The sequence below is a fragment of the Sorex araneus genome, chromosome 2 (genome assembly GCF_027595985.1).
Source record: "Sorex araneus isolate mSorAra2 chromosome 2, mSorAra2.pri, whole genome shotgun sequence".
Lineage (NCBI taxonomy): Eukaryota > Metazoa > Chordata > Mammalia > Eulipotyphla > Soricidae > Sorex > Sorex araneus.
The window spans coordinates 317,018,400-317,038,683 of NC_073303.1; the positions used below are offsets into that span (position 1 = coordinate 317,018,400).

The 20,284-nt window shown below is 62.2% G+C and overlaps 1 protein-coding gene and 1 long non-coding RNA gene across 2 annotated transcripts in view; one reads left to right on the top strand and one right to left on the bottom strand.

Moving 5' to 3' along the window:
* The window catches only part of PLXNA2 (plexin A2), a 51,252-nt gene extending 35,225 nt beyond the window's left edge, over nt 1-16,027 (bottom strand). The window contains exons 1-3 of the mRNA XM_055125448.1: nt 15,799-16,027; nt 5,503-6,719; nt 2,848-3,030 (exon numbers count right to left, since the gene is read on the bottom strand). Coding sequence (XP_054981423.1) covers nt 2,848-3,030; nt 5,503-6,660 — 1,341 coding nt within the window. The 5' untranslated portion in view covers nt 6,661-6,719; nt 15,799-16,027. The remainder of the gene's footprint in view (nt 1-2,847; nt 3,031-5,502; nt 6,720-15,798) is intronic.
* A 220-nt stretch (nt 16,028-16,247) lies between these two features.
* On the top strand, nt 16,248-17,949 carry LOC129402372 (uncharacterized). Its single transcript, XR_008628647.1, has 3 exons — nt 16,248-17,167; nt 17,494-17,795; nt 17,835-17,949. It is a non-coding gene; the product is annotated as an uncharacterized LOC129402372 (long non-coding RNA).
* The last annotated feature ends 2,335 nt before the right edge of the window (nt 17,950-20,284 follow it).

Here is a 20,284-nt window from a genome sequence, read left to right on the forward strand (position 1 = left end):
CATATGCAGGCACACAACGCACAAGTTTAAATACACATGTACATCTGTACACACATGCACATAATACACAGGTGTACATATATCACATAACTTCACACTTGTGCACACAACACACAAATGTCTGTATAGATGTACACACATGCACACAACACACAAGTGCATGACACCAGTACAACTACACACATGCACACAATGTACAGGTATATGTACACCCACATAGCTGAAACACAGGCACACTAAGAGGTTCACATATACCGGTACAGCTGCATATGCATGTGCACACAACACACAGGTATACATACACCCGAACAGCCGCACAGACACAGGCCCCTCCCGAGAGTGCTCTTCGCTGCCACCCTTCTTTGCAGAGCACAGCTTCCCCAGCCCTTCATGCCCACCGGGACCTCTCCAGGAGGAGAAGGAAAGTGCCCGGGAAGGTGCAAGCGTCGGGGGGGGACCAGTGGAAGGCACGGTGTCCAGAGCACACAGACCCTGTGAGTCTCAGTGGGGAGCATAGGAGCAGCAGAGCTGTCCCAGCAGGGTCTGCACATGTCACCCTACAGGGCTCTGAGAGGGGGCTGCCCTTGACCCCACTGCAGCCCCGCCCACTCCTCACTCTGTCATGAGTGTTCCTGTCGTGCACGGGTCCATGCTGGGTGCTGGGAGGTATGGGGTACTGGGACCACTACACCTTGGGAATGTGACCTGTCAGTGTGCACACGGCCAGCTCCCAGCTGTGCAGATGGCCTCCCACCAGCCGAGGCTCCCACCCTGTCGACCAGGAGGCGTCTGGGTGCTGGCACCATCTCCCATCCCCTCACTTGGCCCCTGAGCTCCCCCTTCCATAGCTCTGAGGAGTGGGACTGAGGGTCCCTGGTGCCTGGCGTGGATGGTGGCGGGGCGGGGGCTCTGCCAACCTGCTGCGTCTCCACGGCACCAGAGACCACAGAGCCCAGAAAGCAGCAGAGCCCACAGGGGCTTGGCAGCCAGAAGCTGGGCCAGGAGCCAAGTCCTAACGAGGGTATGGGGCGCTAGGCTGCACCCCGTCTTCGGGCAGGGCGGGTGTTTACCCGCTGTCACACTGGAGACGCTGAATCACTTCCACCTTGGGAGCCAGCGGATGCGCAGCTATTGTTTAGCCACAAGAGGCCTGTTCCCGCTTCCCATCCAGTCTCCAGGGCAGGACCCGCCCTGCAGGGAACCAGCCGGGACACACACCCCTGTGGGTGTACTGGGCCCTGCAGGAGGGGACCTCAAGAATAGTTCTGTGCCCACAGAGCTGCCCGGAGAGGCAGGCCCCTCCTGGCATCTGTCCACTGGAAGGACCAAGGAGGCCAGGAGAGGGGGCAGGGGCTGCATTCTTAGGGGTGTAAAGGGGCTTCCTTGCCTGCGGCTGGAGCTGTGGGCAGGAGGCCAGGCTGGAAGGGCCCCGAGAGCCCAGCCCCGTGGCCTGGTAAGTCTGGCCCTGACACCACGGAGCCTGGGCTGTGGGCAGCACCTCCCCCTGGCAGGGTGGACCAAGCCAATGGCTCCAGACCAGTCCCCGAGGCTCCTGTCCCAGGGCTGGGGACTCTGGGCTGGGCCACCCAGACCTCAACCCCCTGTGGCCCCGAAGCATCCCCACCCCTTGGGTGGCCTGATGCCCCCTCCCAGGACTTCCAGGTGGGCTCTGTGCTCTGGTGGGAGACCCCAATCTGGCCCCTGGCCACACCCCGGCCTGTGCAGGAAGAGCTGCCCAGGGTTCCCTCTGGGGCTGGGCTCAGAGCAGCTGGCCCTCCCATGTGGCCCACGTACCCATCAGCACCTGGGCAGGGGCGGGGGCCCTGCCGACCCCGCACCCACTGGCACTACCGGTCCAGTCCTCAGTGGTTCCCTGTCTGCCCTGCACCCACTGGCCCCTCTGGATGGGTGTACTCGGTCACCCCCGGTGGCCCCACCCTCTGCAAACCCTTAGAGTCTCTATCTTTATTTTCCTTCCTGTACGGGGGTGGGGCTGGAGCTTGAGGGTTTCCTGGGGACATTCCGAGAATTCCTTGGGCCTCATCTACCTGGGAGCTGGTGTGGCAGGAGTGTCTGGCACTGGGAGGAGGGAGTCGGTGTATAGAGAACCCGCCAACTGGGTCACCCTGGGCCAGCACCCCACCAACCCCAACCCAGAGGCCCCAACCTGGCCCCTCTCAGCAAGTCTAGGTCAAGCCCACCCAGAGCACAGGGCAAGAAGCAGCTCATTGCGTCCCCTGCTTCTTCCCCGCTCAGCTTCCTTGAATGAGGGGAGGATACTGCCGCCCCAGAGCGAGGGGAGAGAGAGACAGTCCACCCACCCACTGACCGTGTCAGAGGACAGAGGCAGCCCGAGGCATAGGTGGACCCAGGAAAGGTCACATCCTGTTGCAGCACAGCTGTCCCGACACAGCCCCTCGGTCACCCCGACACAGCCCCGTGGTCACCCCGACACAGCCCCGCAGTCACCCTGACACAGCCCCGCGGTCATTCCGACACAGCCCCACAGTCACCCCGACACAGGCCCCACGGTCACTTCTGGACACAGGCCCTGCAGTCACGCTGACACAGGCTCCGCGGTCACCCCGACACAGCCCCGTGGTCATCCCGAAACAGCCCCGCAGTCACCCCGACACAGCTCCGAAGTCACCCTGACACAGCCCTGCAGTCACTCCGACACAGGCCCCGGGTCACACTGACACAGCCCCGCGGTCACCCTGACACAGGCCCCATGGTCACTTCTGGACACAGGCCGCCCCTGTGGTCACTCATTGACACAGGGACCCTATGGTCACTCCCCAGACACAGCCCCCGTGGCCACCCCATGCAGGCCCGCGTCCCTCCTACCTTCTTCAGCTTGCCACTCTTGGTGCCCACGAAGACCACGCTGTGGCCGTTGTACACGTAGGCGGCCACGGAGGTGAGGCGGTCGTGGCTGGTGGTATAGAGCGGCAGCCCTTCCACAGGTGTGGAGCCCCCCAGGGGCTGGTTGATGTCCAGGCCACAGAAGTCATCATCGATGGGCACCGGCTGTGGGTAGAGGGGCCATGAGCAGGGACCACCACAGCCTGTGGGCACCTCCCCACCGCCGCCCAAGGCCTCTGCTCAGGGTCTCTCGGGCTGTCCCTAGCCCGCTGCTGTGTGTGGGACCCTCCTCAGGTCAGCCCTGCACTGTCATCACAGGGATGAGGGCCTCCGTCTGGATCTCGGGGCTAGGGGATTCCTCTGCCCTGCTGAGGGCGGGCCAGCTGCTCCTCCAAGAGACACCCCTGGGCCCAGAGGCAGGCATGGCCCACGGCGAGCACGGACACAGACCCTTGCTGTGGCTACCAGGAGGTCCTGAGAGGACCCTCCCTCCCCCCGAGCATGGGCCAGGCAGCAGGAATTGGGGCCATCTCCGCCTGGGGACCTGAGGCTCCTTCATAGGGGCAGGGGTCATCCCCAAACTGCCATCATGCATGACTGGGTGACCCGCTCCTCTCCAGCCACCCCGCTCTCACAGGGAGCCCGAGGGTCTCACACCTGACTCCAGGGTCATGGGCTTGGGGGCCTGGAGCGGGTGCTGGGGCTCCCTGGTGGCCCCTTCATCATCACACAGGCACCTGCCCAGGCCTGTCCTGCACAGCCTCCTGGCCTTTGCCCCAGGCAAACCACTTTCTTCCAGCAGGCCCAGAGCCACAGGCAGGCCTGGCCCTGTCCCCCCACAGGGATGAGCCAGGCGTGCAGCCTCGCCCTGACCTGGCCTCCGCAGCCAGTGCAGCACCGCACAGCCTGCGCGGTGGCTCCCATGGGCTCAGCACACCTGCCTTAGCTGGTTGGATAACTTCCGGGGTGCTGTTTCTGCTCCACAGGGGAGGGGCTCGGGGTCACCAGGTCACCCTGCTTCACCCCTCATCACCCTACACCCCCACACCCAGCACTGCAGCCCTGAGCAAATACCCGTCTTTTAACTGCCTGTCCATGTGGCTTGCTGGCAGGACGGGATGGTGTCCCATCTGCGTGCTCTGCATGCATGAGAGGCTCTTGATGTCAGAGTGCCCCGGGCTGCTGGGCCAGGCGCCCCACCACCACAGCAGGCCCCACAAGGGGGTTTCTGGCTCCTCCATTCCTCAGGGCCACAGGGGTTCCAGGGTACCTGCACTCCACTCTTGTCCCCAAAGCTTGAATGCTGAGTAGCTCCGGCCCATGAAGGCTCTTTGCTTTGCTACCACCAGATTCTAAGACACGGGAAAGGAGCGGCCCAGACTGTTGTGATCTTCTCACCTGTGCTGAGCGGTGGGGGGCAGCCGCCTCTGGCTATGGGCGAAGCAGGGTGGGCAGATGGCATGAAGGGGTAGAGGGGGTGAAGGGTTAGGGTGAACTGAAGGACAGGAGGGAAGGAGGATGGAATGATGGACAGGTAGAAGATGGATCGTGAATGGAGGACAGAGAAATAAAAGACAGGACGAAGCCAAGTGCCGGGCAAGGTGCTTGCCCTGTGGGTGGCTAACCTGGATTTAATCCCTGGCACCCACATGCCAGGAGAGATCCCTGAGCACAGAGCCAGAGAAGCCCTGAGCACTGTCTGTGGCCCAAAAACTAAAAGAAAGATGAATGAGCAGATGGAGGAATAACTGATATGTGGGTGGATGGAAGGAGGGAGGGAGGAAAGGTGGATGGAGGCATGGTTGGAGTGGTGGGTGAACAGGTAGTTGGGAGGGTGATGGACACTTGATGGAGTGATGGGCATAGGAGTGGGTGGAGATGTGGACGGAGGGATGGGTGGAGAGGTGGATGGTAGAAGGATGGATGAAGGGAGTGGGCCCAGAGGCAGGGCCGGGGGAGGGATGGGAGGACGGGCTGGATGATGGCCAGAGAGGTGGGGCAGTTGGACGGGTGGAGGAGGAGGGGAGTGACGGGTGAGGAATGAATTGGTGGATTGATGGGTGGGTCATGGCCACCACAGGAAGGGTAGCACACTGTCCTCCTAAGAGACAATGCTGCCCCCCCCAGTTCTATTCGTGACCCTCAGAGGCTGGTCTAAGCTCCCTCTTCTTGGTGGTACTACTGGCTCTTCACCCTGCATTCAGACACTCACCCCTCTAACTGTCTGCTGCCTGTCGAGTTTCCCCTCCCAGAGCCCCAGCCTCCGGCCTCTCTCCCTGTGGCCTCTCCAAGGCTCTGTTCCTTACTCCAGTCACAGGGGCCAACCTGGGATCTGCTCCTGTGCACGTATAGCCATCCCTTGTCCCTCCCCTTTCTCTCTCAGCCCTCTGGAGAGTTGCTTTTCTCTGGCCCCAGTACCCATAGAAGCTCATTTATGCAAAAGGAGGCCCAGCTGACTCCCATGCCAAATAGGGGCTAATGAAGGTCACACCAGGGGAGGGGCCTGGGAGAGAGAACCTTGGGATCCTAAGGTCATGGCCAGGGACAGTCTCTGGGGTTCAGGAGAAGGGAGTAAAGTTCTGGGATCAAGTGCAGGGTGTGGTCCCTGAGGGTTCCCTCGTGAGGGCAGAGGCTCACCGCCTTGGTGCACTGGACGTCCTTGCCCAGCAGCCAGCTCAGCTCCAGGTGGCCCTCGCCCTGGTAGCAGGAGCGCAGCCGCTCAGTGATGCGCTGGTTGACAGCGCGCAGTGGGAAGGCGCAGAGTGCAGAGTCGTCGGGCGGCTGGTGGTACTGCTTCTGGCCCTTGGAGAACACGGCGAAGAGCACGTCCTCGTGGCCGCTGATGTTGAAGGCCTGGGCCAGCGTGGCACCTGGCTTGGCCAGGTACGCGGCCTGCAGCAGGCGGTACTCCACGCCAGCACGCGTGCAGCCGAAGGGCAGTGAGACATACGAGTGGAACTTGGGGTCCTCCTGGCACAGGCGCACAATGCGCGATGTGTAGAAGAGGTCGCCCGCAGCCCCGAGCGCCCCGCCCTCGGGGGTCTCAGGCTGCACCGTCAGGAAGTAGACGAAGCCGCCGCTGGCGAAGCCATAGATGTAGAAGATGTCGAAGTGCGCCACGAGCGCCAGCGTGTCGGAGGGGATCTTGATGAGTGAGGACACGAAGTCGCTGTGCAGCTCATAGTCCAGCATGGTGGCCGCCTCGGGGTCGCGGGGCAGCTTGCGGCTGGACAGCGTGGGGAAGTAGTCCTGCTTGCCGTCCACGGCTGTGCCAATGAAGAGCGTGCCATCGCGGCCACGCGCACGCACGATCACGCCTACCATGGTGCCCGTGCGGTTGACGCTGGACAGGTAGTGCTCCTTCTTGTGCGTGGGCTCGCCCAGTGTGAAGAGGTCGGCCAGGCGCAGCAGCTTGCACACGCCCTGGTAGAGGCTGCCACAGGCAAGCAGCCGCTCCTCGGGGTAGTCGATGAGGAGCAGCTTGTTCACGTTGTCTGTGAGCGTGAGCGCCTCGGCGCAGGGCTGCACGATGAGCGGTGGGTAGCAGGCCTTGCTGTCCTCCTCGGGGCCCGTCTTGTGGGCCACCTGCAGCGTCAGGTTGCCGGCCAGCTTGTAGACGCGATTCACGGCGCCCACGTACACAGCGCCTGTCCCGCGGTGCACCGCCAGGTGGTTGAAGGTCCAGTCGCGCGTCTCGGCGTGAAAGGCGCTGAACTGCGGCAGGGCGGCAGCAGCGGGGGCGGGTGGCACCAGCAGCACCCCCAGCACCGCGCACAGCAGCACCCTCGGGGCCATGGCACTGGCACTGCCAGGCCTCGGAATGCTGATGCACACCGCCAGCGCCTCATAGGCTCCTGCAAGGCAAAGCTCGGGTCAGGGGCTCCAAGGTGCGTCCCTGCTCCCAAGCACTATTTTGGCGCTATCTCGGCAGGAGTTTCGCACCAGCTTCCCCCCGCCCCCATGGTAAGGGGGGGTTCCCAATCTGCCCTCTCTGGTTTCTAGAAGCTTCTCACCATGTCAGCCTCGCTAGGCCCTGCAGCACCCCCAACACTCCCTGGACTTCTGGGCTCAGGGCCTGGTGGCCTCCCAGGGAGCCTGTGGCTTCTGCTGCCGATGCTGTGGGGGTGGGCCAGGGGCTCTACACCCAGGGCAGCAGGGGGGCCCAGGCCAGCTGTTCCTTGGGACAGTGGGAGGCCTGGGGCAGCTGCACTCCGGGACAGTGGGGGAGCCCGGGGCAGCTGCACCCCAGGACAGTGCGGGGGGGCCTGGGGCCCAGTGCATGGCTTCAGCCTCGCTCCAGCTGCTCCTCTGGCCCCTCTGTTCTCGTGGGGGGTGGAAGTCGGGTCAGAGGGACCTGGGGGCAGGGCTGGTACCTGAGCCAGACCCCCCATCTGGTGGCAACTTTGGGGTGCGGGGCCCCTGGGAAGGGCAGCCCAGCCCCAACCCCACAGGGACACCTGGGACCAGGAAGGCAGCCTGCTGCCCCTGGGGTGACTCCTGCGGGTGACTCATGCCACTTCCTGGGGAAGAGGAAGTTGCTGCTACTGGGGGCAGACACAGCCCTTCCGTCCCACACGCCTGCCCTGAGCTGCAGGCACTGTGGGCCCAAGTTATTCTTAGTCTGTCCTAGGGCCGATAGCAGGACGCAAATTCCTCAAGGAGCTCAGAGAGGAAATAACAGGAGCTCCGGTTCCAGGGGCGGGCCACTGCACCTGGGACCCCCAGGCAGCCCAGGCCCCCTCGAGAGCCGCAGACATTCAGGATGACCATTGTGGACTTTCCCTGGGCACTGCGTGCCAGAGGGCATGGACAGGCCTGCATGCCACAGCACATACATGCTATATTAAACACACATGCATGCCCACAGCACACATGTGTCGAGTCCAGACACAGCACACTTGTACTGTGTCTATAGAACGTTCAGTCCCCAGAACACACAACTACTGCATCCAAAACACATGGACATATGAGCACTAAATGTGTGACACATGTGGGTTCCATGCCCACCACACACATGTGGAACACAGGGAACACACATGTGACCTACTCACAATACACACGGGCCACATTCATACACATGTGCTGTGTACAGGATACATGTATACTGCCCCAGTACTGTGCTCACATACATGCTTGCTGTGTCAGCACACGCCTCGGTACTGTGCCCACACACACCCACACCCACACCCATACCCACCCACACACACACACATACACACACATGCACACACACACACACACACACACACACACATGCACGCACGCACGCACGCATGCATGCACGCGCAGCTGGCAGGCAGAAAGGCAGAGCCCTGGAAGCAGGAAGAAGCAGCAGTGCCCCTGGCGCAGGGCTCACCTTGTGGGACAGGGTTTGGGGGGCAGTCAAGGCTCACCTCTGGGAAGGAGGGGTGGGTCCTCAGCCTGTGGGCAGAGCTGGGCAGTGGGCAGATGTGGGTCAGGCCGGGACCCCTTGGGTCTTCACACAGCAGTGGGGAGGAGCCCTTCGGGACCCTGTGGTGCTCCCAGCTTCCTTGCTATGGTCTGGTGGACCCCAGAAATGACTGGAAGGGACAGTGCTCAGAGCTGCTTAGGCAGCCTGAGATGGGACTCTGAGGCTGAATGACTGACTACAACCCGGGTAGAGGGGCATGAGCATGGGGACGCTGGGGGCCCCAGACCCCTCCAGCAGGCCTGTAGATCCAGGCAGGCTGGGGTCCCTCTGAGCCCCCGAGCCATCTTCAGATCAAGAACTGTGACCCCCTGCCCTGGTCGCAGGCCCCGTGATGGGTCTCCTTAGTCCGGCCTGGGGGCAGAGACCCTCCACCCCGGGCCCTCTCTGCCTTGCCCTCACCTAGCTGAGCTGGGGGATCCCGGCAGGGACCCAATGGCAGGTGGCTGTCGCGGGGGTTGGGGGGAGAGCATGGATTTATGACAGTGCACACATGAAGTGCTGGACACGCAGCCTCCTTGAGCAGGAGTGACCGTTCCACTGGCCACTCCTCCTTCCCCACCTGCCCTTCTGTCACCTGCCCTCTCCCTCACCTAGAGCTCTAACTGGACACCTAGGGTTCCAACCAAGGGTCTCACCTGGAGTCTCACTGAGCATCCAGAGATCCAACCTGGCATCTGGCCTGCGGTTTCTAAGCCGGGGTCCCTAACCCAGGGTCTCTAACCTGGGGGTCTAACCAGGGTCTCTCTCCGGCCACAGCTGGGGCCAAGCTACCTGGGTTGGCTGGGACACTAGCTCTGAGGTGTCGGCTCCAGGGGCAGTGGGGATGTCACGCACACACCCAGGCTGTCAGCTTGCTGCTGTGGGAAGTCTCCTGAGCCCAGTTGCCTCTAGCCCACTGCAGCAGCGGCATCAGCCCACCTGGCGCCCATATCCCCAGGTCTGTTCTGCTGGGCCGCCTTCACCAAGCTTCACCCAGGGGACCATCCCAGCTGCCCCTTGCTACATCCCCGGGATCCCAAGAACTCATCATATTCGAGGCCGAGGGTCCTGAGAGACACTGCTCCTGCCCCCAGGTCCCTGGAGAGGCTCCCTGACCCGTTCATGTCACCAAAGGCCCTTCCTGAGAGGGGAAATGGGGGTGGGGAGGGATTCTGCTAGGGCATCCTGTGATAGGAAAGGTGGGCTGGGAGGCAGGACTGGGTCTGGGCGGGAGGAGGACTTGAGGTCTAGAGGGAGGACTTGGGGTCTGGAGTGGGACTTGGGTCTGGAGTGGGACTTGGGTCTGGGTGGGAGGACGACTTGTGGTCTGGGCATGTGAGGGAGGACTCAGGGTCTGCGAGGGAGGACTTGGCCTTATGGGTATCTGCAGGTGGTGGGGCTCCCTCCCTCAGTCAGTCCAGCAGCGGCCACATCAGACGGGACAGTCAGAAACCGAGGGTCATGGGAGCCCCTGCAGATTGGACAGTCCCAAGACTCAGCTGTGTTTCTGGGGTCAGCATTTCTGCCCCCGAGTCCTAGGCAAGAATGTCTGGGTCCTGTGGGCCTCCTGTGAAGCCTGCTGGACTGCGAAAGTGGTCCTGTCGAGGGCTGAGGAGAGGAGGTGGCGGGGGGGGGGGGAGGGGGGGCAATTAGACTGGAGGGTGAGCTGGTGTTTAAGTCATTACACGGGGAGGGATAATGACGGGCTGCTGACTTCTCCGGTGTCACCGATGGCGTCTGTGATATCAAGACTCAGACGCCCCTGCTGCCCGCTGACAGTGGGGGCTGGGTTGCCACTCCCCTGTGACGGACTGCAGGAGGCGGGAGGGCCCTTCCTCATCCCAGCTGTCACTGTCACAAACCCTAGGATGGTCATTAACACATTTTATACACAGGCTAGGGAGGGGCTGCTTCCTACAGAAAATCACAGAACCAAAGGGGCAATTTAGATGTCATTGCTGGGGCAGCTGTGCTTGTTCCGTTACCTGAGCCACCATCACTCCCAGCTTGGCTGCTCCGAGCGCTAAGGTGGGGGGCTGGGCAGACAGAGGAACAGGGAGGTAGGACTAGCGACAGGACAGGTGAGGGCCCTCTGGCCGGACATTGCCAGACCTTGGGTCTCATTGGCAAAATATCTCTCCTGTGACAAGGTGTAGGGGTGGGGTGGGACATGGGCACTGCGGGGCCTTGGCTGAGAGGACAGCAGGGCCAAGACTCTGTCCTCAGGGAAGAGCAGAACCCCATGGCCTGTGGGGTTCCTCCCTCAGACCCCATGGCTCCTCCTGGAGGAGGAGGGTGAGGGAGGGTGGGGTGAGGAGGGAGGACGCAGGAGGCATGCAGTGGGCAGGCTCCGGCTCCACCTGAAGTAGGTTTGGGGCAGGCTGGGGTTTGGTGGAACATTCTGAGCACAGCCTGACATTCTCTTGACAGCAGGGTCCACATGGAGGTGGGGGACACTGAGTGAGTGACAGGGGGGCTAGGCCGGGGCGCTTGCAGCTTATGCCTATGCACGGGTGTGGAGGAAAGAGCTAGCAGGTTCAGTTCCCTCTGCACTCATTGACTGTGAATTCTGACCCAAGGGCACTGAGTGGACCAGACTCCTGGTCTAGCAGGAGGGGCTCATGGACCCTGCAACTCAAGTCTAGCCTGGGAGTGCTGAGTGTCACCCCAATTTTGAGAGGGAGGACACAGGCAGAGGGGTTCCCAGTGCCTCCCCCTTCAGGCTAGGATCCCTGCTCGTATGACCCTGTGAGTCTGCCCCCAGACAGTCTGGTAAGGCTGCAGGGATAGAGGCTGCACAGGCTGCCGAGGGCTCACAGTGGACACCCAGAGCAGGCCTGGCCAGCCTGGCACTCACAGGGTGGAACAGGTGGGGCTCCCGGCCACGGCTGCCCCCCTCATTGACACAGCACAGCATGATCTGGGGGCTCCCAGCCACGGCCTGACTCAGGGCCCCGCTCACGGCCCCGCCCTGGAGCCCTGGAGCCTCCTCAGCTCTGGCCTCTGCCTGCTCTCGGGGTACCTCAGTGGTAATGCACCTTCTCCCACCTGGATTGGGCTCCTGCTGCTCCCGCCCACCTCTCTCCCCAGGACAAGTGCTGGCCTCGCCCTGTTCTGGGCTTGAAACTTGAGGCCCCAGGCCAGGGTTTGGTGATGTCCCTGCCACCCAGGGCAGCCACCTCATTCCTGTCCCAGCACAGCCCTGGGACCTCGGACCCCTCTCCTTACACCTGATCTTACCTGGCCCAGGTGTCTGGGTGACCCAGGAAATTCAAGCTGCCCTCCCCTGCCCGAGGCTGACAGGACTTTGGGGGTTGATACTGTCTAGGGCCCGGCCCCCCACCTCGCCCCAGGCAAAGACAACACGAGTGCTGGGGTCAGACCAGGTGAGGGGGACAGGCAGCTCCCCAGGGATTCAGCAGCAAAGGGGGTGACTCTGGGCATCTCCTCAAGGACACACCAAGACAAGCCCCTTGCATCACAGCCTAGCTGGCACGGGGCCCCAACAGCTGCCCTGACCCCCGTGGGTGCCTCCCCAGACCACACAGTCCAACTGGGACTCACATTGGCTCACATGAACATATACCTGGGTCCACACACTTACACACAGGCCCACACAGGCCCAAACACGGGTCCGCATAGGCCCACAGGGGCCCCCACATACTCACATACAGGCTCACAGGTTCCGACAGACTCCCACAGCCCTCTGGGGTCCCACAGGGCCTCACCAGGTGCTCTGGACATTCTGGTGAACCTCAGTGTCACATCGGTGCTGGCCTGGTCCCTGACTCCAGGAGAGGGCGGGACTACCCAGGACAGCACAGCCAGGCCCAGCGCCTGGCCTCTGGTCCCTGCATGTGCACAGGACTCTGGCCTGTCCTTCCAGCTATTCCATCCCCTCTCACCCCTGCATGTGTCAGTCTCTCCTGCTCTCTGGGTGCTTCTGGGCTCAGATCTGAGGACAGCAGGACGCTGGGGTTCAGCTTCACACTCTGCCACCATGCATATTAGAGCAGGGGGCATGTGTGAGTGTGACAGGTGCATGTGTAGTAGTGTGTGACTGCATGTGATATGTGCACAAGTATGTCTGTGCACTAGTATGTATGTGCATAGGAGTGTGTAACTATATATGAGGATCATGTGTGCACATGTGTGTAGGAGTATGCAACTGTGTGATCATGTGTGCACATGCAGGAGTGTGTGCATGAGATGTGTGCACATGCACATGTGTCACATGCAGGCATGTTAACTGATGTGTGCTGTGTAGGCATGTATAACTGTGATGTGTGAATGTACAGGAGCAAGTGCATGTGTGATGCATGTATATTTACACGTATGCATGTCCAGGTGTGTTTAACTATATGATGTGTGTACATGCAGGAGTGTATGCATGTAACTGCATGTGTGATGTGTACATGTGTAGGGGTAACTGTATATGTGGGTGTATGTTTGTTTACATATAACATGCGAGAGTGTACTACAGTGATGTGAAGTGTGTGCATTTACATGCACGTGTAACTGCATGGAATTGTGATGTGCAGCTGCAAATATATGTAAGTACATAAGTTTGATGTATCAAGAAATAGAATATGTGCATGTGCTTGTACATGCCTGTGACACATATGAGTGATGTTTGTGTGCATGTGACACGTATATGTGTGCATGAGTGTGATGTGTGCGCACATGTGTGTGTGTCAGTGTGAATCTGGGGCCAGGATCAGTCCTCCCTGAGCCCCCTGGACAGCAGGGGCTGTGTAGAGGCCACGCTCACCCCTGCGTCTGTCCAGGGTGAGAAGCAGCAGGTGAGCTGGTCACCCTCACACCTTCATACCCTCACACCTTCATACCCTCACACCAGGGCAGTCCCCAAGCACAGCGCCAGACCCTAGCAGGGCAGCAGGGGCCCTGGCAGCTAGGCCCTGGCCGAGACAATTTGGGATTGCGGTGGGGGAGGGTCCCAGCACTGCCTGGGGCAGCCCTCCAGGCCCCTCCAGGCCCCACCCTTGCCCGCAGACAGGCCTGGAGCCCCCAGGGCTCCAGAAACCCCCCATTGTGCTCTGGGGCAGCGACAGCTGGAACTTCTAATATGTCTCATCTGTTTTTTTTCTTCTTAAAAAAAATAAAGCACAAAAACTACCAGTGGCTGGGCCTGGTTTCCGGAGGACCCCCTAGTGGCCATGAGGTGAGCCTTGAGTCTGACCCCTGCAGCTTGGACATGTGAGCACCCCCAGGCTCCTGTCCCCTGTGTTCCCTGCCACTGCACCCTCCTCCTTGTCCTCTGGGCCTGACAATACCCTCCCTGCCCTAGGGAAGGTGGAGGGCTCAGTGGCCAGGACTGGGGCTGCTGGGGACAGGCTGGCGCTGACCTCAAAGGTGTCCTGTGGGCATCCAGAGGTCTTCTCATGCCCCTGAACCCTAGTCCGGACTGGACTGTGGTCTCTGGGTCCATGGGGTCCTGTGTCCTGGGACCCAGACCGGCCCAGCCTGGGAGGGAGAGGAAGGGACTAGGGAGGGGGCTCCAGGAGGACTGGGTCCCAGGTGCCCCTGCCCCAGGGACACAGGGCTGGATGGGAAAGGGGCACGGACAGCCAGCTGCCTCTGCCTCCTTCTCAGCCGGCCCCTGCCTCCCCAGTGGGGCCCCTGCTCCCAACAAAGGCCTTTCTCACCTCTGCCTGGAGCTGTGTGGGGTCTGTGTGGCAGGATGAGGGAGCTCCAGAATCCTGACAGTGACAGGGAGTGGGTGGGCCAGGGGCTGTGTGGAGGCAGGGGTCATCTATGACCTCGAAGAAGCACCTTTTCTGCAGCCCCACAGAGGTCACCTTTAGAAATGACCGAGAGTGGTGGCTGCTTGCCCCCGCCCCCAATCAGGCATGAAATCTCTGTAACTGAGTGAGAAACTGCTTCCCAGAAGCTGCCACCACACATACGTGAAGAAACAGAATATTCTGGATAATGAATTGGGAACAGGCTGCTGGCGAGGGGGGCCGGGCTGCCCACAGCTGCGAGGCTGCGGGCCCCTCCAAGCCACCCCCAGCTCCAGCGGCTGCCCACAGGCTGGAACACAATCCCAGGGTCGGGACAGGCGCGCCAGGCCCCCATGTCCTCTGTGGGGACAGGGATTGTGCTGTCAGCCTGCATGTGGGGACAACTGCGTGACCATGCCGGGGACAACTGTAGGAGCAGAAACGGCCTCCCCCAAACCAAACCCACACGGGGGCACAGCTGTGGGAGGGAGCAGCAGGAAAGCCGGCCATCCCCAAGGGTCTGCGCGAGTGGCCACTGCTCAGCCAGGATCACATGCCATGTGGGGGACATGGGCTGGCTGCACCCTCTGAAGCACAGATACCCTCAAATGGGACCTTCGCATGCACCCACAGTTCACAGCAGGCTGGGGCCCGTGGGGGCTGTGCACAGGCCTCCTTGTCCTGCTTCTGACTTGGTTCTTCTGGGAGAAAACTGATGCCCCACGTGGCCCCTCCCCATGGTGCCACGGTCACTCCCACTGGCGGCTTTGCCAGACTCATGTATCCAGAGTAATTCTGAGCACCAGCCCGAACAGCAAGAGGGCCGCAGGAGGATGACAGGCAGGGCAGCCTGGGAGAGCAGAGGAAGGAGCCTGCGGTGGACGGGGGCTGAGGCACAGGCAGGACAGCACCAGCTCTCCTGGGCGTTGGGGTGACCGTGGGAAGTTCTGCACTCGGACTCCAGTATCTGCCAGGAGTCCAAGCATGCCCAATGGAGGGGTGAAGTTACAGTTTGGGAAGGAGGCCCAGCTGGAAGGAACTGCTGCGGAGGGGGGCCTGGCCCCCACGTTTAGCACCCACGCCTCCTGAGGGAAGGAGGGGGTGATGGTGCCGCCCCCACCTCCAGCCCCCACACCGGCTCTACCCCAGGGCCCTCTGCACAGTCACTGGCCATACCCCAAATGTAACTCTGCAGCCCACCCCAGCGCCCCCCTCTTCCCGCCCTGGAGCCGGTAAGTGGCAGCTCCCAAAGGCGGCACGTGGACCTGGGAGAGAGCCGTGGTCCGGCTCTGGACAGCCCGGGCGTGGAGATGACCCCTGGGATGGACCAGAGGAGAAGCGTCCACCTCCGCATCCCTGTGGGGGCGCACATGGGGTCTTTCTCCTCAGGACTCAGGTCCTAGCAGTCGGCCTCAGCCTCCCAGCCCTGGCTGCACAGAGCAGGGTGCCTCCGAGGGGGTCTGGGCGCTGACCCCACCGCCCCAGCCTCGGCGGCACGCGCCGCGCTGAATCCCGGGCCCTTCCGGAGGAGCAGAGCCGCCCCGGCCGGGCGGACACGGAGGCCCGCCGAGGCCCCGAGCCGGACAGCCTGCGCCGGGCGGCAGGTGCGCCGGGCAGGGGACGCCGCCGGCAGCCGCTGGTCGCCCCGACACCCCGGGGCGCGCAGCCCGGTCCGGCACCGTGTTCGGCCGCCAGGGCGGGGAGTAGGGGGCTCGGAGACGCGGGGCCCGAGCGCGCCCCGCTCCAGCGGCCACTTACCCGGCGCGGCGGCGGCGATCCCCGGGTCGCGTCCACTCGCGGCGGCGCGGTCCGCCTCCAGCCCGGCCTCGGTGCTCCGACGCGGCCGCCGCCACCCGGGCCGCTCGGGCGTGGGCGCGCGTCCCCCGGCGCGTCACGGAGCCATTTCCCGGCGGGGACCCGTCGGAGCCGGCCCCGCTGCTGCCCCGCCGCTCGGCCGCGGCTTCTGCCCGCCCGCCCCGGCCGCGCGCGCCCGCCCCGCGCTCCCGCCCCGCGCGCGCCCGCCCGCCCGCGCTCGCGCGCCCCGCCCGCAGCCCGCGCGCCCGCGCCGGGACCCCCGCCCGCGCCGACAAAGGGGAGCGGGTCGGCCCCGGCCCTGCCCGCCCCGCCGTCCCCGGCCCCGCGTCCCCCGGCGTCACCTGTCGCGGCCCGCGGCCTGCTCGCCGCCTCCCCGGGCGCGGGCGCGGGCGGAGCGGGCGGGCGCGGGCGGAGCAGGCGGGCGCGGCGGCCCGAGCGGCCGTTCCCTCCGGCCCGGAGCCGAGCCGAGCCGGGCGCACGGCCCAGCCCCCGCGGAGCGCTCTCGGGGCGCTCTCGGGCGCTGGGAGACCCTGCCGGCCCCGGCCCGCCCCCCCGGGCGCCCCTGCCCGCCGCAGCTCGGGGAGGGCCGGCGCGCCGCCCTCTCGCGGCCAGGGGCCCGGGCCCGGGAGGGGGCCGCAGGCTGGTCTGCCTAGCGCCCGCGGGACCGGCCAGCTCGCGCAAAGCCGCGTCCTCCTGGCGGGGAGCCGATCGTGGCGCCTGCGGCTCCGCAGCCCGGGCCGCCCCATCCCGCCCGCTCCGCGCCGGTGTCGCCCAACCCCGGCGCCCGCCTGCGTGCCCAGCCCTGCGGAGACCGTGCTGAGCCCCCCTACCCGCGGTGTGCCCGGCCCCTCACCCCCGCCAGTGTGACCCAGACCCATGGTCTGTTGCCCGCAGGCTTTGGGAACAGCGTTCTTGTAACCGATGACGGGGCCAGAGACACCCCAGGAGGCGTCCCACCACAGGGCAGCCGCGCTCTGGTTCCGGGGTACCCCAGCGCTGGAACCTGGAAGCACCCACCCCCTTCCCGACAGCCCACTCCACCCCAGTCTCACTGTCATCGCAGCTTGGGGCGATCACAGCGCAGTATAATCATTTCTCATCCCACCTCCCACGCCTGGGGTCCAGAAATAACTGCTGGGAGGAAGAGAGAGGGAGGAGGACTGGGCAGACCTGCCCCCCAGAACCTCTCCTTCCAGCAGCTCTCCTGAGCCCACCGTGACCAGGCGGAGACTGAACTGAAGGGGAAGTGCCTTTGTCACCCCACACACGGAGTCACACTCAGCTGCAGTGAACTGGCAGGGCACTAGTCCAGGTAAGCGGGCACACAGGCCAGCAGAGCCAGGGGACGGCTGCCTCTAAGGCTGGTGGAGCTTCAGTCCAGCGGGCTGAAGTCTGGAGCACAGCGTGAATCTGTGCAGGGACACACTTCGCAGCGTGATGGTCACATGCGGGGGAATAAAATCGCACAAGTCTGGCTCCTGTTGGTGTTCAGACCTGCTGTCCTGGGAATAACAGCGCCTGACTGCTCTGGTCTAGGGAATCCTGTGCCCTGTCACCGGGTCACCCCCAACAGGTAGAGCCTGGCTGCACTTTCTGCTGATTTCTCCCACCTGAACTTGCCTACTTCTCCTTCCACAGACATTGTTGGAGAAGCATCTGGACCTGGAGACCTGGAGAAGCTACCTCGTCCTTATGCTGGGCGGCCATACCCCAGGCGCTCACCGAACCTTTGTCTGTGCCTCCATCTTTATGGCAGTGGTGCTGGCACAGTCCTGGGCATCTGGGAAGTGGATGAAGAAAGGTGGGGGTGGGGAGATGGGCACTAGGTGGATGCATGAGTGGGTGGACAGATGGGAGATGGTGTCCAAAAGCAGTGTGGGCGGTGAGCGGATGGATGGAGGACAGTGGACAGAGGAAGGTGGTTGGACTGGTAGGGGATGGTGGACAGAGGAAGACAGGTGGATGGGTAGGGGATGGAGGACAGAGGAAGGCAGGTGGACAGGTAGGGGATGCCAGCTGTATTATCTCTCTGGCCCCTCATACGTCTTTTTAAAATGTAGTGTTTGCACATACCTTACTGAGCACAGGAAATTTCCATTTAAAATATTCCAATTACTTCTAGTCTCTAGTTGCCTTTGCATATTTTGTTGTGGTACTGGGGTCCCAGACTGTGTTTTGGGGATGGTGGACAGAGGAAGACTGGTGATGGGCAGAGTTGGTGGACCTGGTGGAAGGAAGGTGGATGGATGTATGGAACTTCCCTGCCCTGTTCTCACCCTTCCAGAAGGAAGCTTCATCAAACCCAACGTTCCTGCTGGGTGCTCACCCAGGACCCAGAAGTCTTTGTGGCCAGCTCCTGGGACTGGGTTCAGGTGGACATCAGGGTGAGCTGGGTCTCCCCAGTCCTTTGATGAACCCTCTGTCATTTGTCAGGGAAGGCAGGATCTCAAGATCTGGTTGCCCTCTGCCCGCGGCTCCATTGGTCAGAGTCACAGACTCCCACAAGGTTCCACAGAGCTGGACCAGCAGGGCCTCTGGTCAGCACTCCCGGGGAAGGGCCAGCAGGGCCTCTGGTCAGGGGTGGCCTTAAGCGGGGAGTGCTGGCAGCGGGCTCTGGGTGTGTTGGGTGAATGATTTGCCCAGATGCTGTGTCCAGCTTGTGCCCTGCCCCAGCTCCCCCGCATGGTCCTCTGAGCAGTGACACTCTCCTGGGGAACTCAGACTCCAGCACAGAATGGTGACTGGTGCTGATGGCTGTGGGCTGGGGACAGTCAGCCAAGATTATGCTGTTGGAGTGGGGACACTGGTAGTAGCCAAAGCCTCATACAGGAAGGGAATGGGTCCTGGGCCATGGCAGCACCTACTGCAGGCTCCTGCGTGTCCCAAGACACCCCCACCTGCTCGAACTCACTCATAGTATCCTCAAAGGGTAGGACTCCTCTAAGGCTTCAGAGGGCAAACAGCCTCCCTGGACACCATAGCGGGCCCTTGTCCCTCTGCTCACACCCCAGGACACTCCCTCTCCCATCTGTATCTGTGACCCAGGGGCCCAACCCTCAGGCAGGCCAGGCAAGGACATCAGTGACAGGTTGGTCAGCAGAAGGGAAGTTTCTAGGAGGGAAGCCACTTCCCATGACTGAGCAGTTCATCTACAGTGGAGTCTGAGAAGGCATCTATTCCCTGACTTCTCTGGAAGATTCTGAGAGTGGAGACCAATACTAGGTCATAGGGCTCCTGTGACCCTTCCCCTGCCTCAGATTTCCCATCTGGACCTCCCACTCTGTCTTACCATCATGACTTCTGGAAGCAGAAGTCCCTGCAGAGCCCTTCCCTGCATGGGGCCGGGCTGGCCCTGCCCGGTTGCTCCAGAGGCTGCCTGGTGCACGGAGTATTCCCTTCCTACAGCCCAGGAAGACCCTGTAGACCAGGCACTTGTCTTCAACCTGTGCAGGGTGGGGAGTGGCCACCGCCCACCCCAGGAACCTGAAAGAGATCCAAGAGCCACCTGATGCCCCGGGCCAGGTCCTGGGATCTCTGGTCGAGTACCACCTTCAGGGCGGTTCTTGACATCATGGTTGTGATGACTAGACCTCAGCTCCCTGAAGCCTGACTGCCTGGGCTTCCAGAAACGTCCATAGCAGTCATTGCTTGGCACTGTAAATCTCAGAGCCCACGAGGAGTGGCTCTTCCACCCTAGAACCTTCATTCTCACAAATGTTCACTTGGCTGGTGTCGATGCTTAGCTTGGGGTGCGTGTCCATGTGCCACATGCTATCTGCCCTAGGCTGACCCCATGGGACATCTGGGCCCACTTATGGCATGAAAGCAGGCCACTGGCCCAGGTTGGTAGTGTGGTGTGGGCAGGTGGGAGCACCATCTCTGCTCCCACGGCTTGTTTCAGATGGCAAATCCAGTTTCCCTGCCAGGGCACCATGCCTACCTGCCTTGCACCAGGCATCTGTCCTGCCCCAGAGAGCCTATAGCCCTGTCACCAGATCATGACACACTCACAACCCACTACCCTGCTGCCTGACAATGCAGCCAGATTGTGGGTGTGAGTGTGTGTGAGAGAGTGAGTGTGTGTGAGAATGGGTGCATGTGATTGTGTGCATGAAAGTGAGCATGTGTGTGCATGTGTGAGTGTGTGAGCATGTGTGAGTGTGTGAACATGTGTGAATGTATATGTTTGAGTGAGCATATGGGTAACTGAGCATATTCAGTTCATGAATGAGTGAGCATGTGTGAGTGTGTGCGAATAAGTGAGTGTGAGTGTGAGCATGTGTAAGTGTGTGAATAACAGTATGTCTGAGTGTGTGTGCATGAGTGAGCATGTTTACTATGTGAATGAGTGAGCACATGTGAGTGTGTAAATGAGCATGTGTGTGAATGAGTGAGCATGTGAATGAGCATGTGTGAGTGAGCACATGTG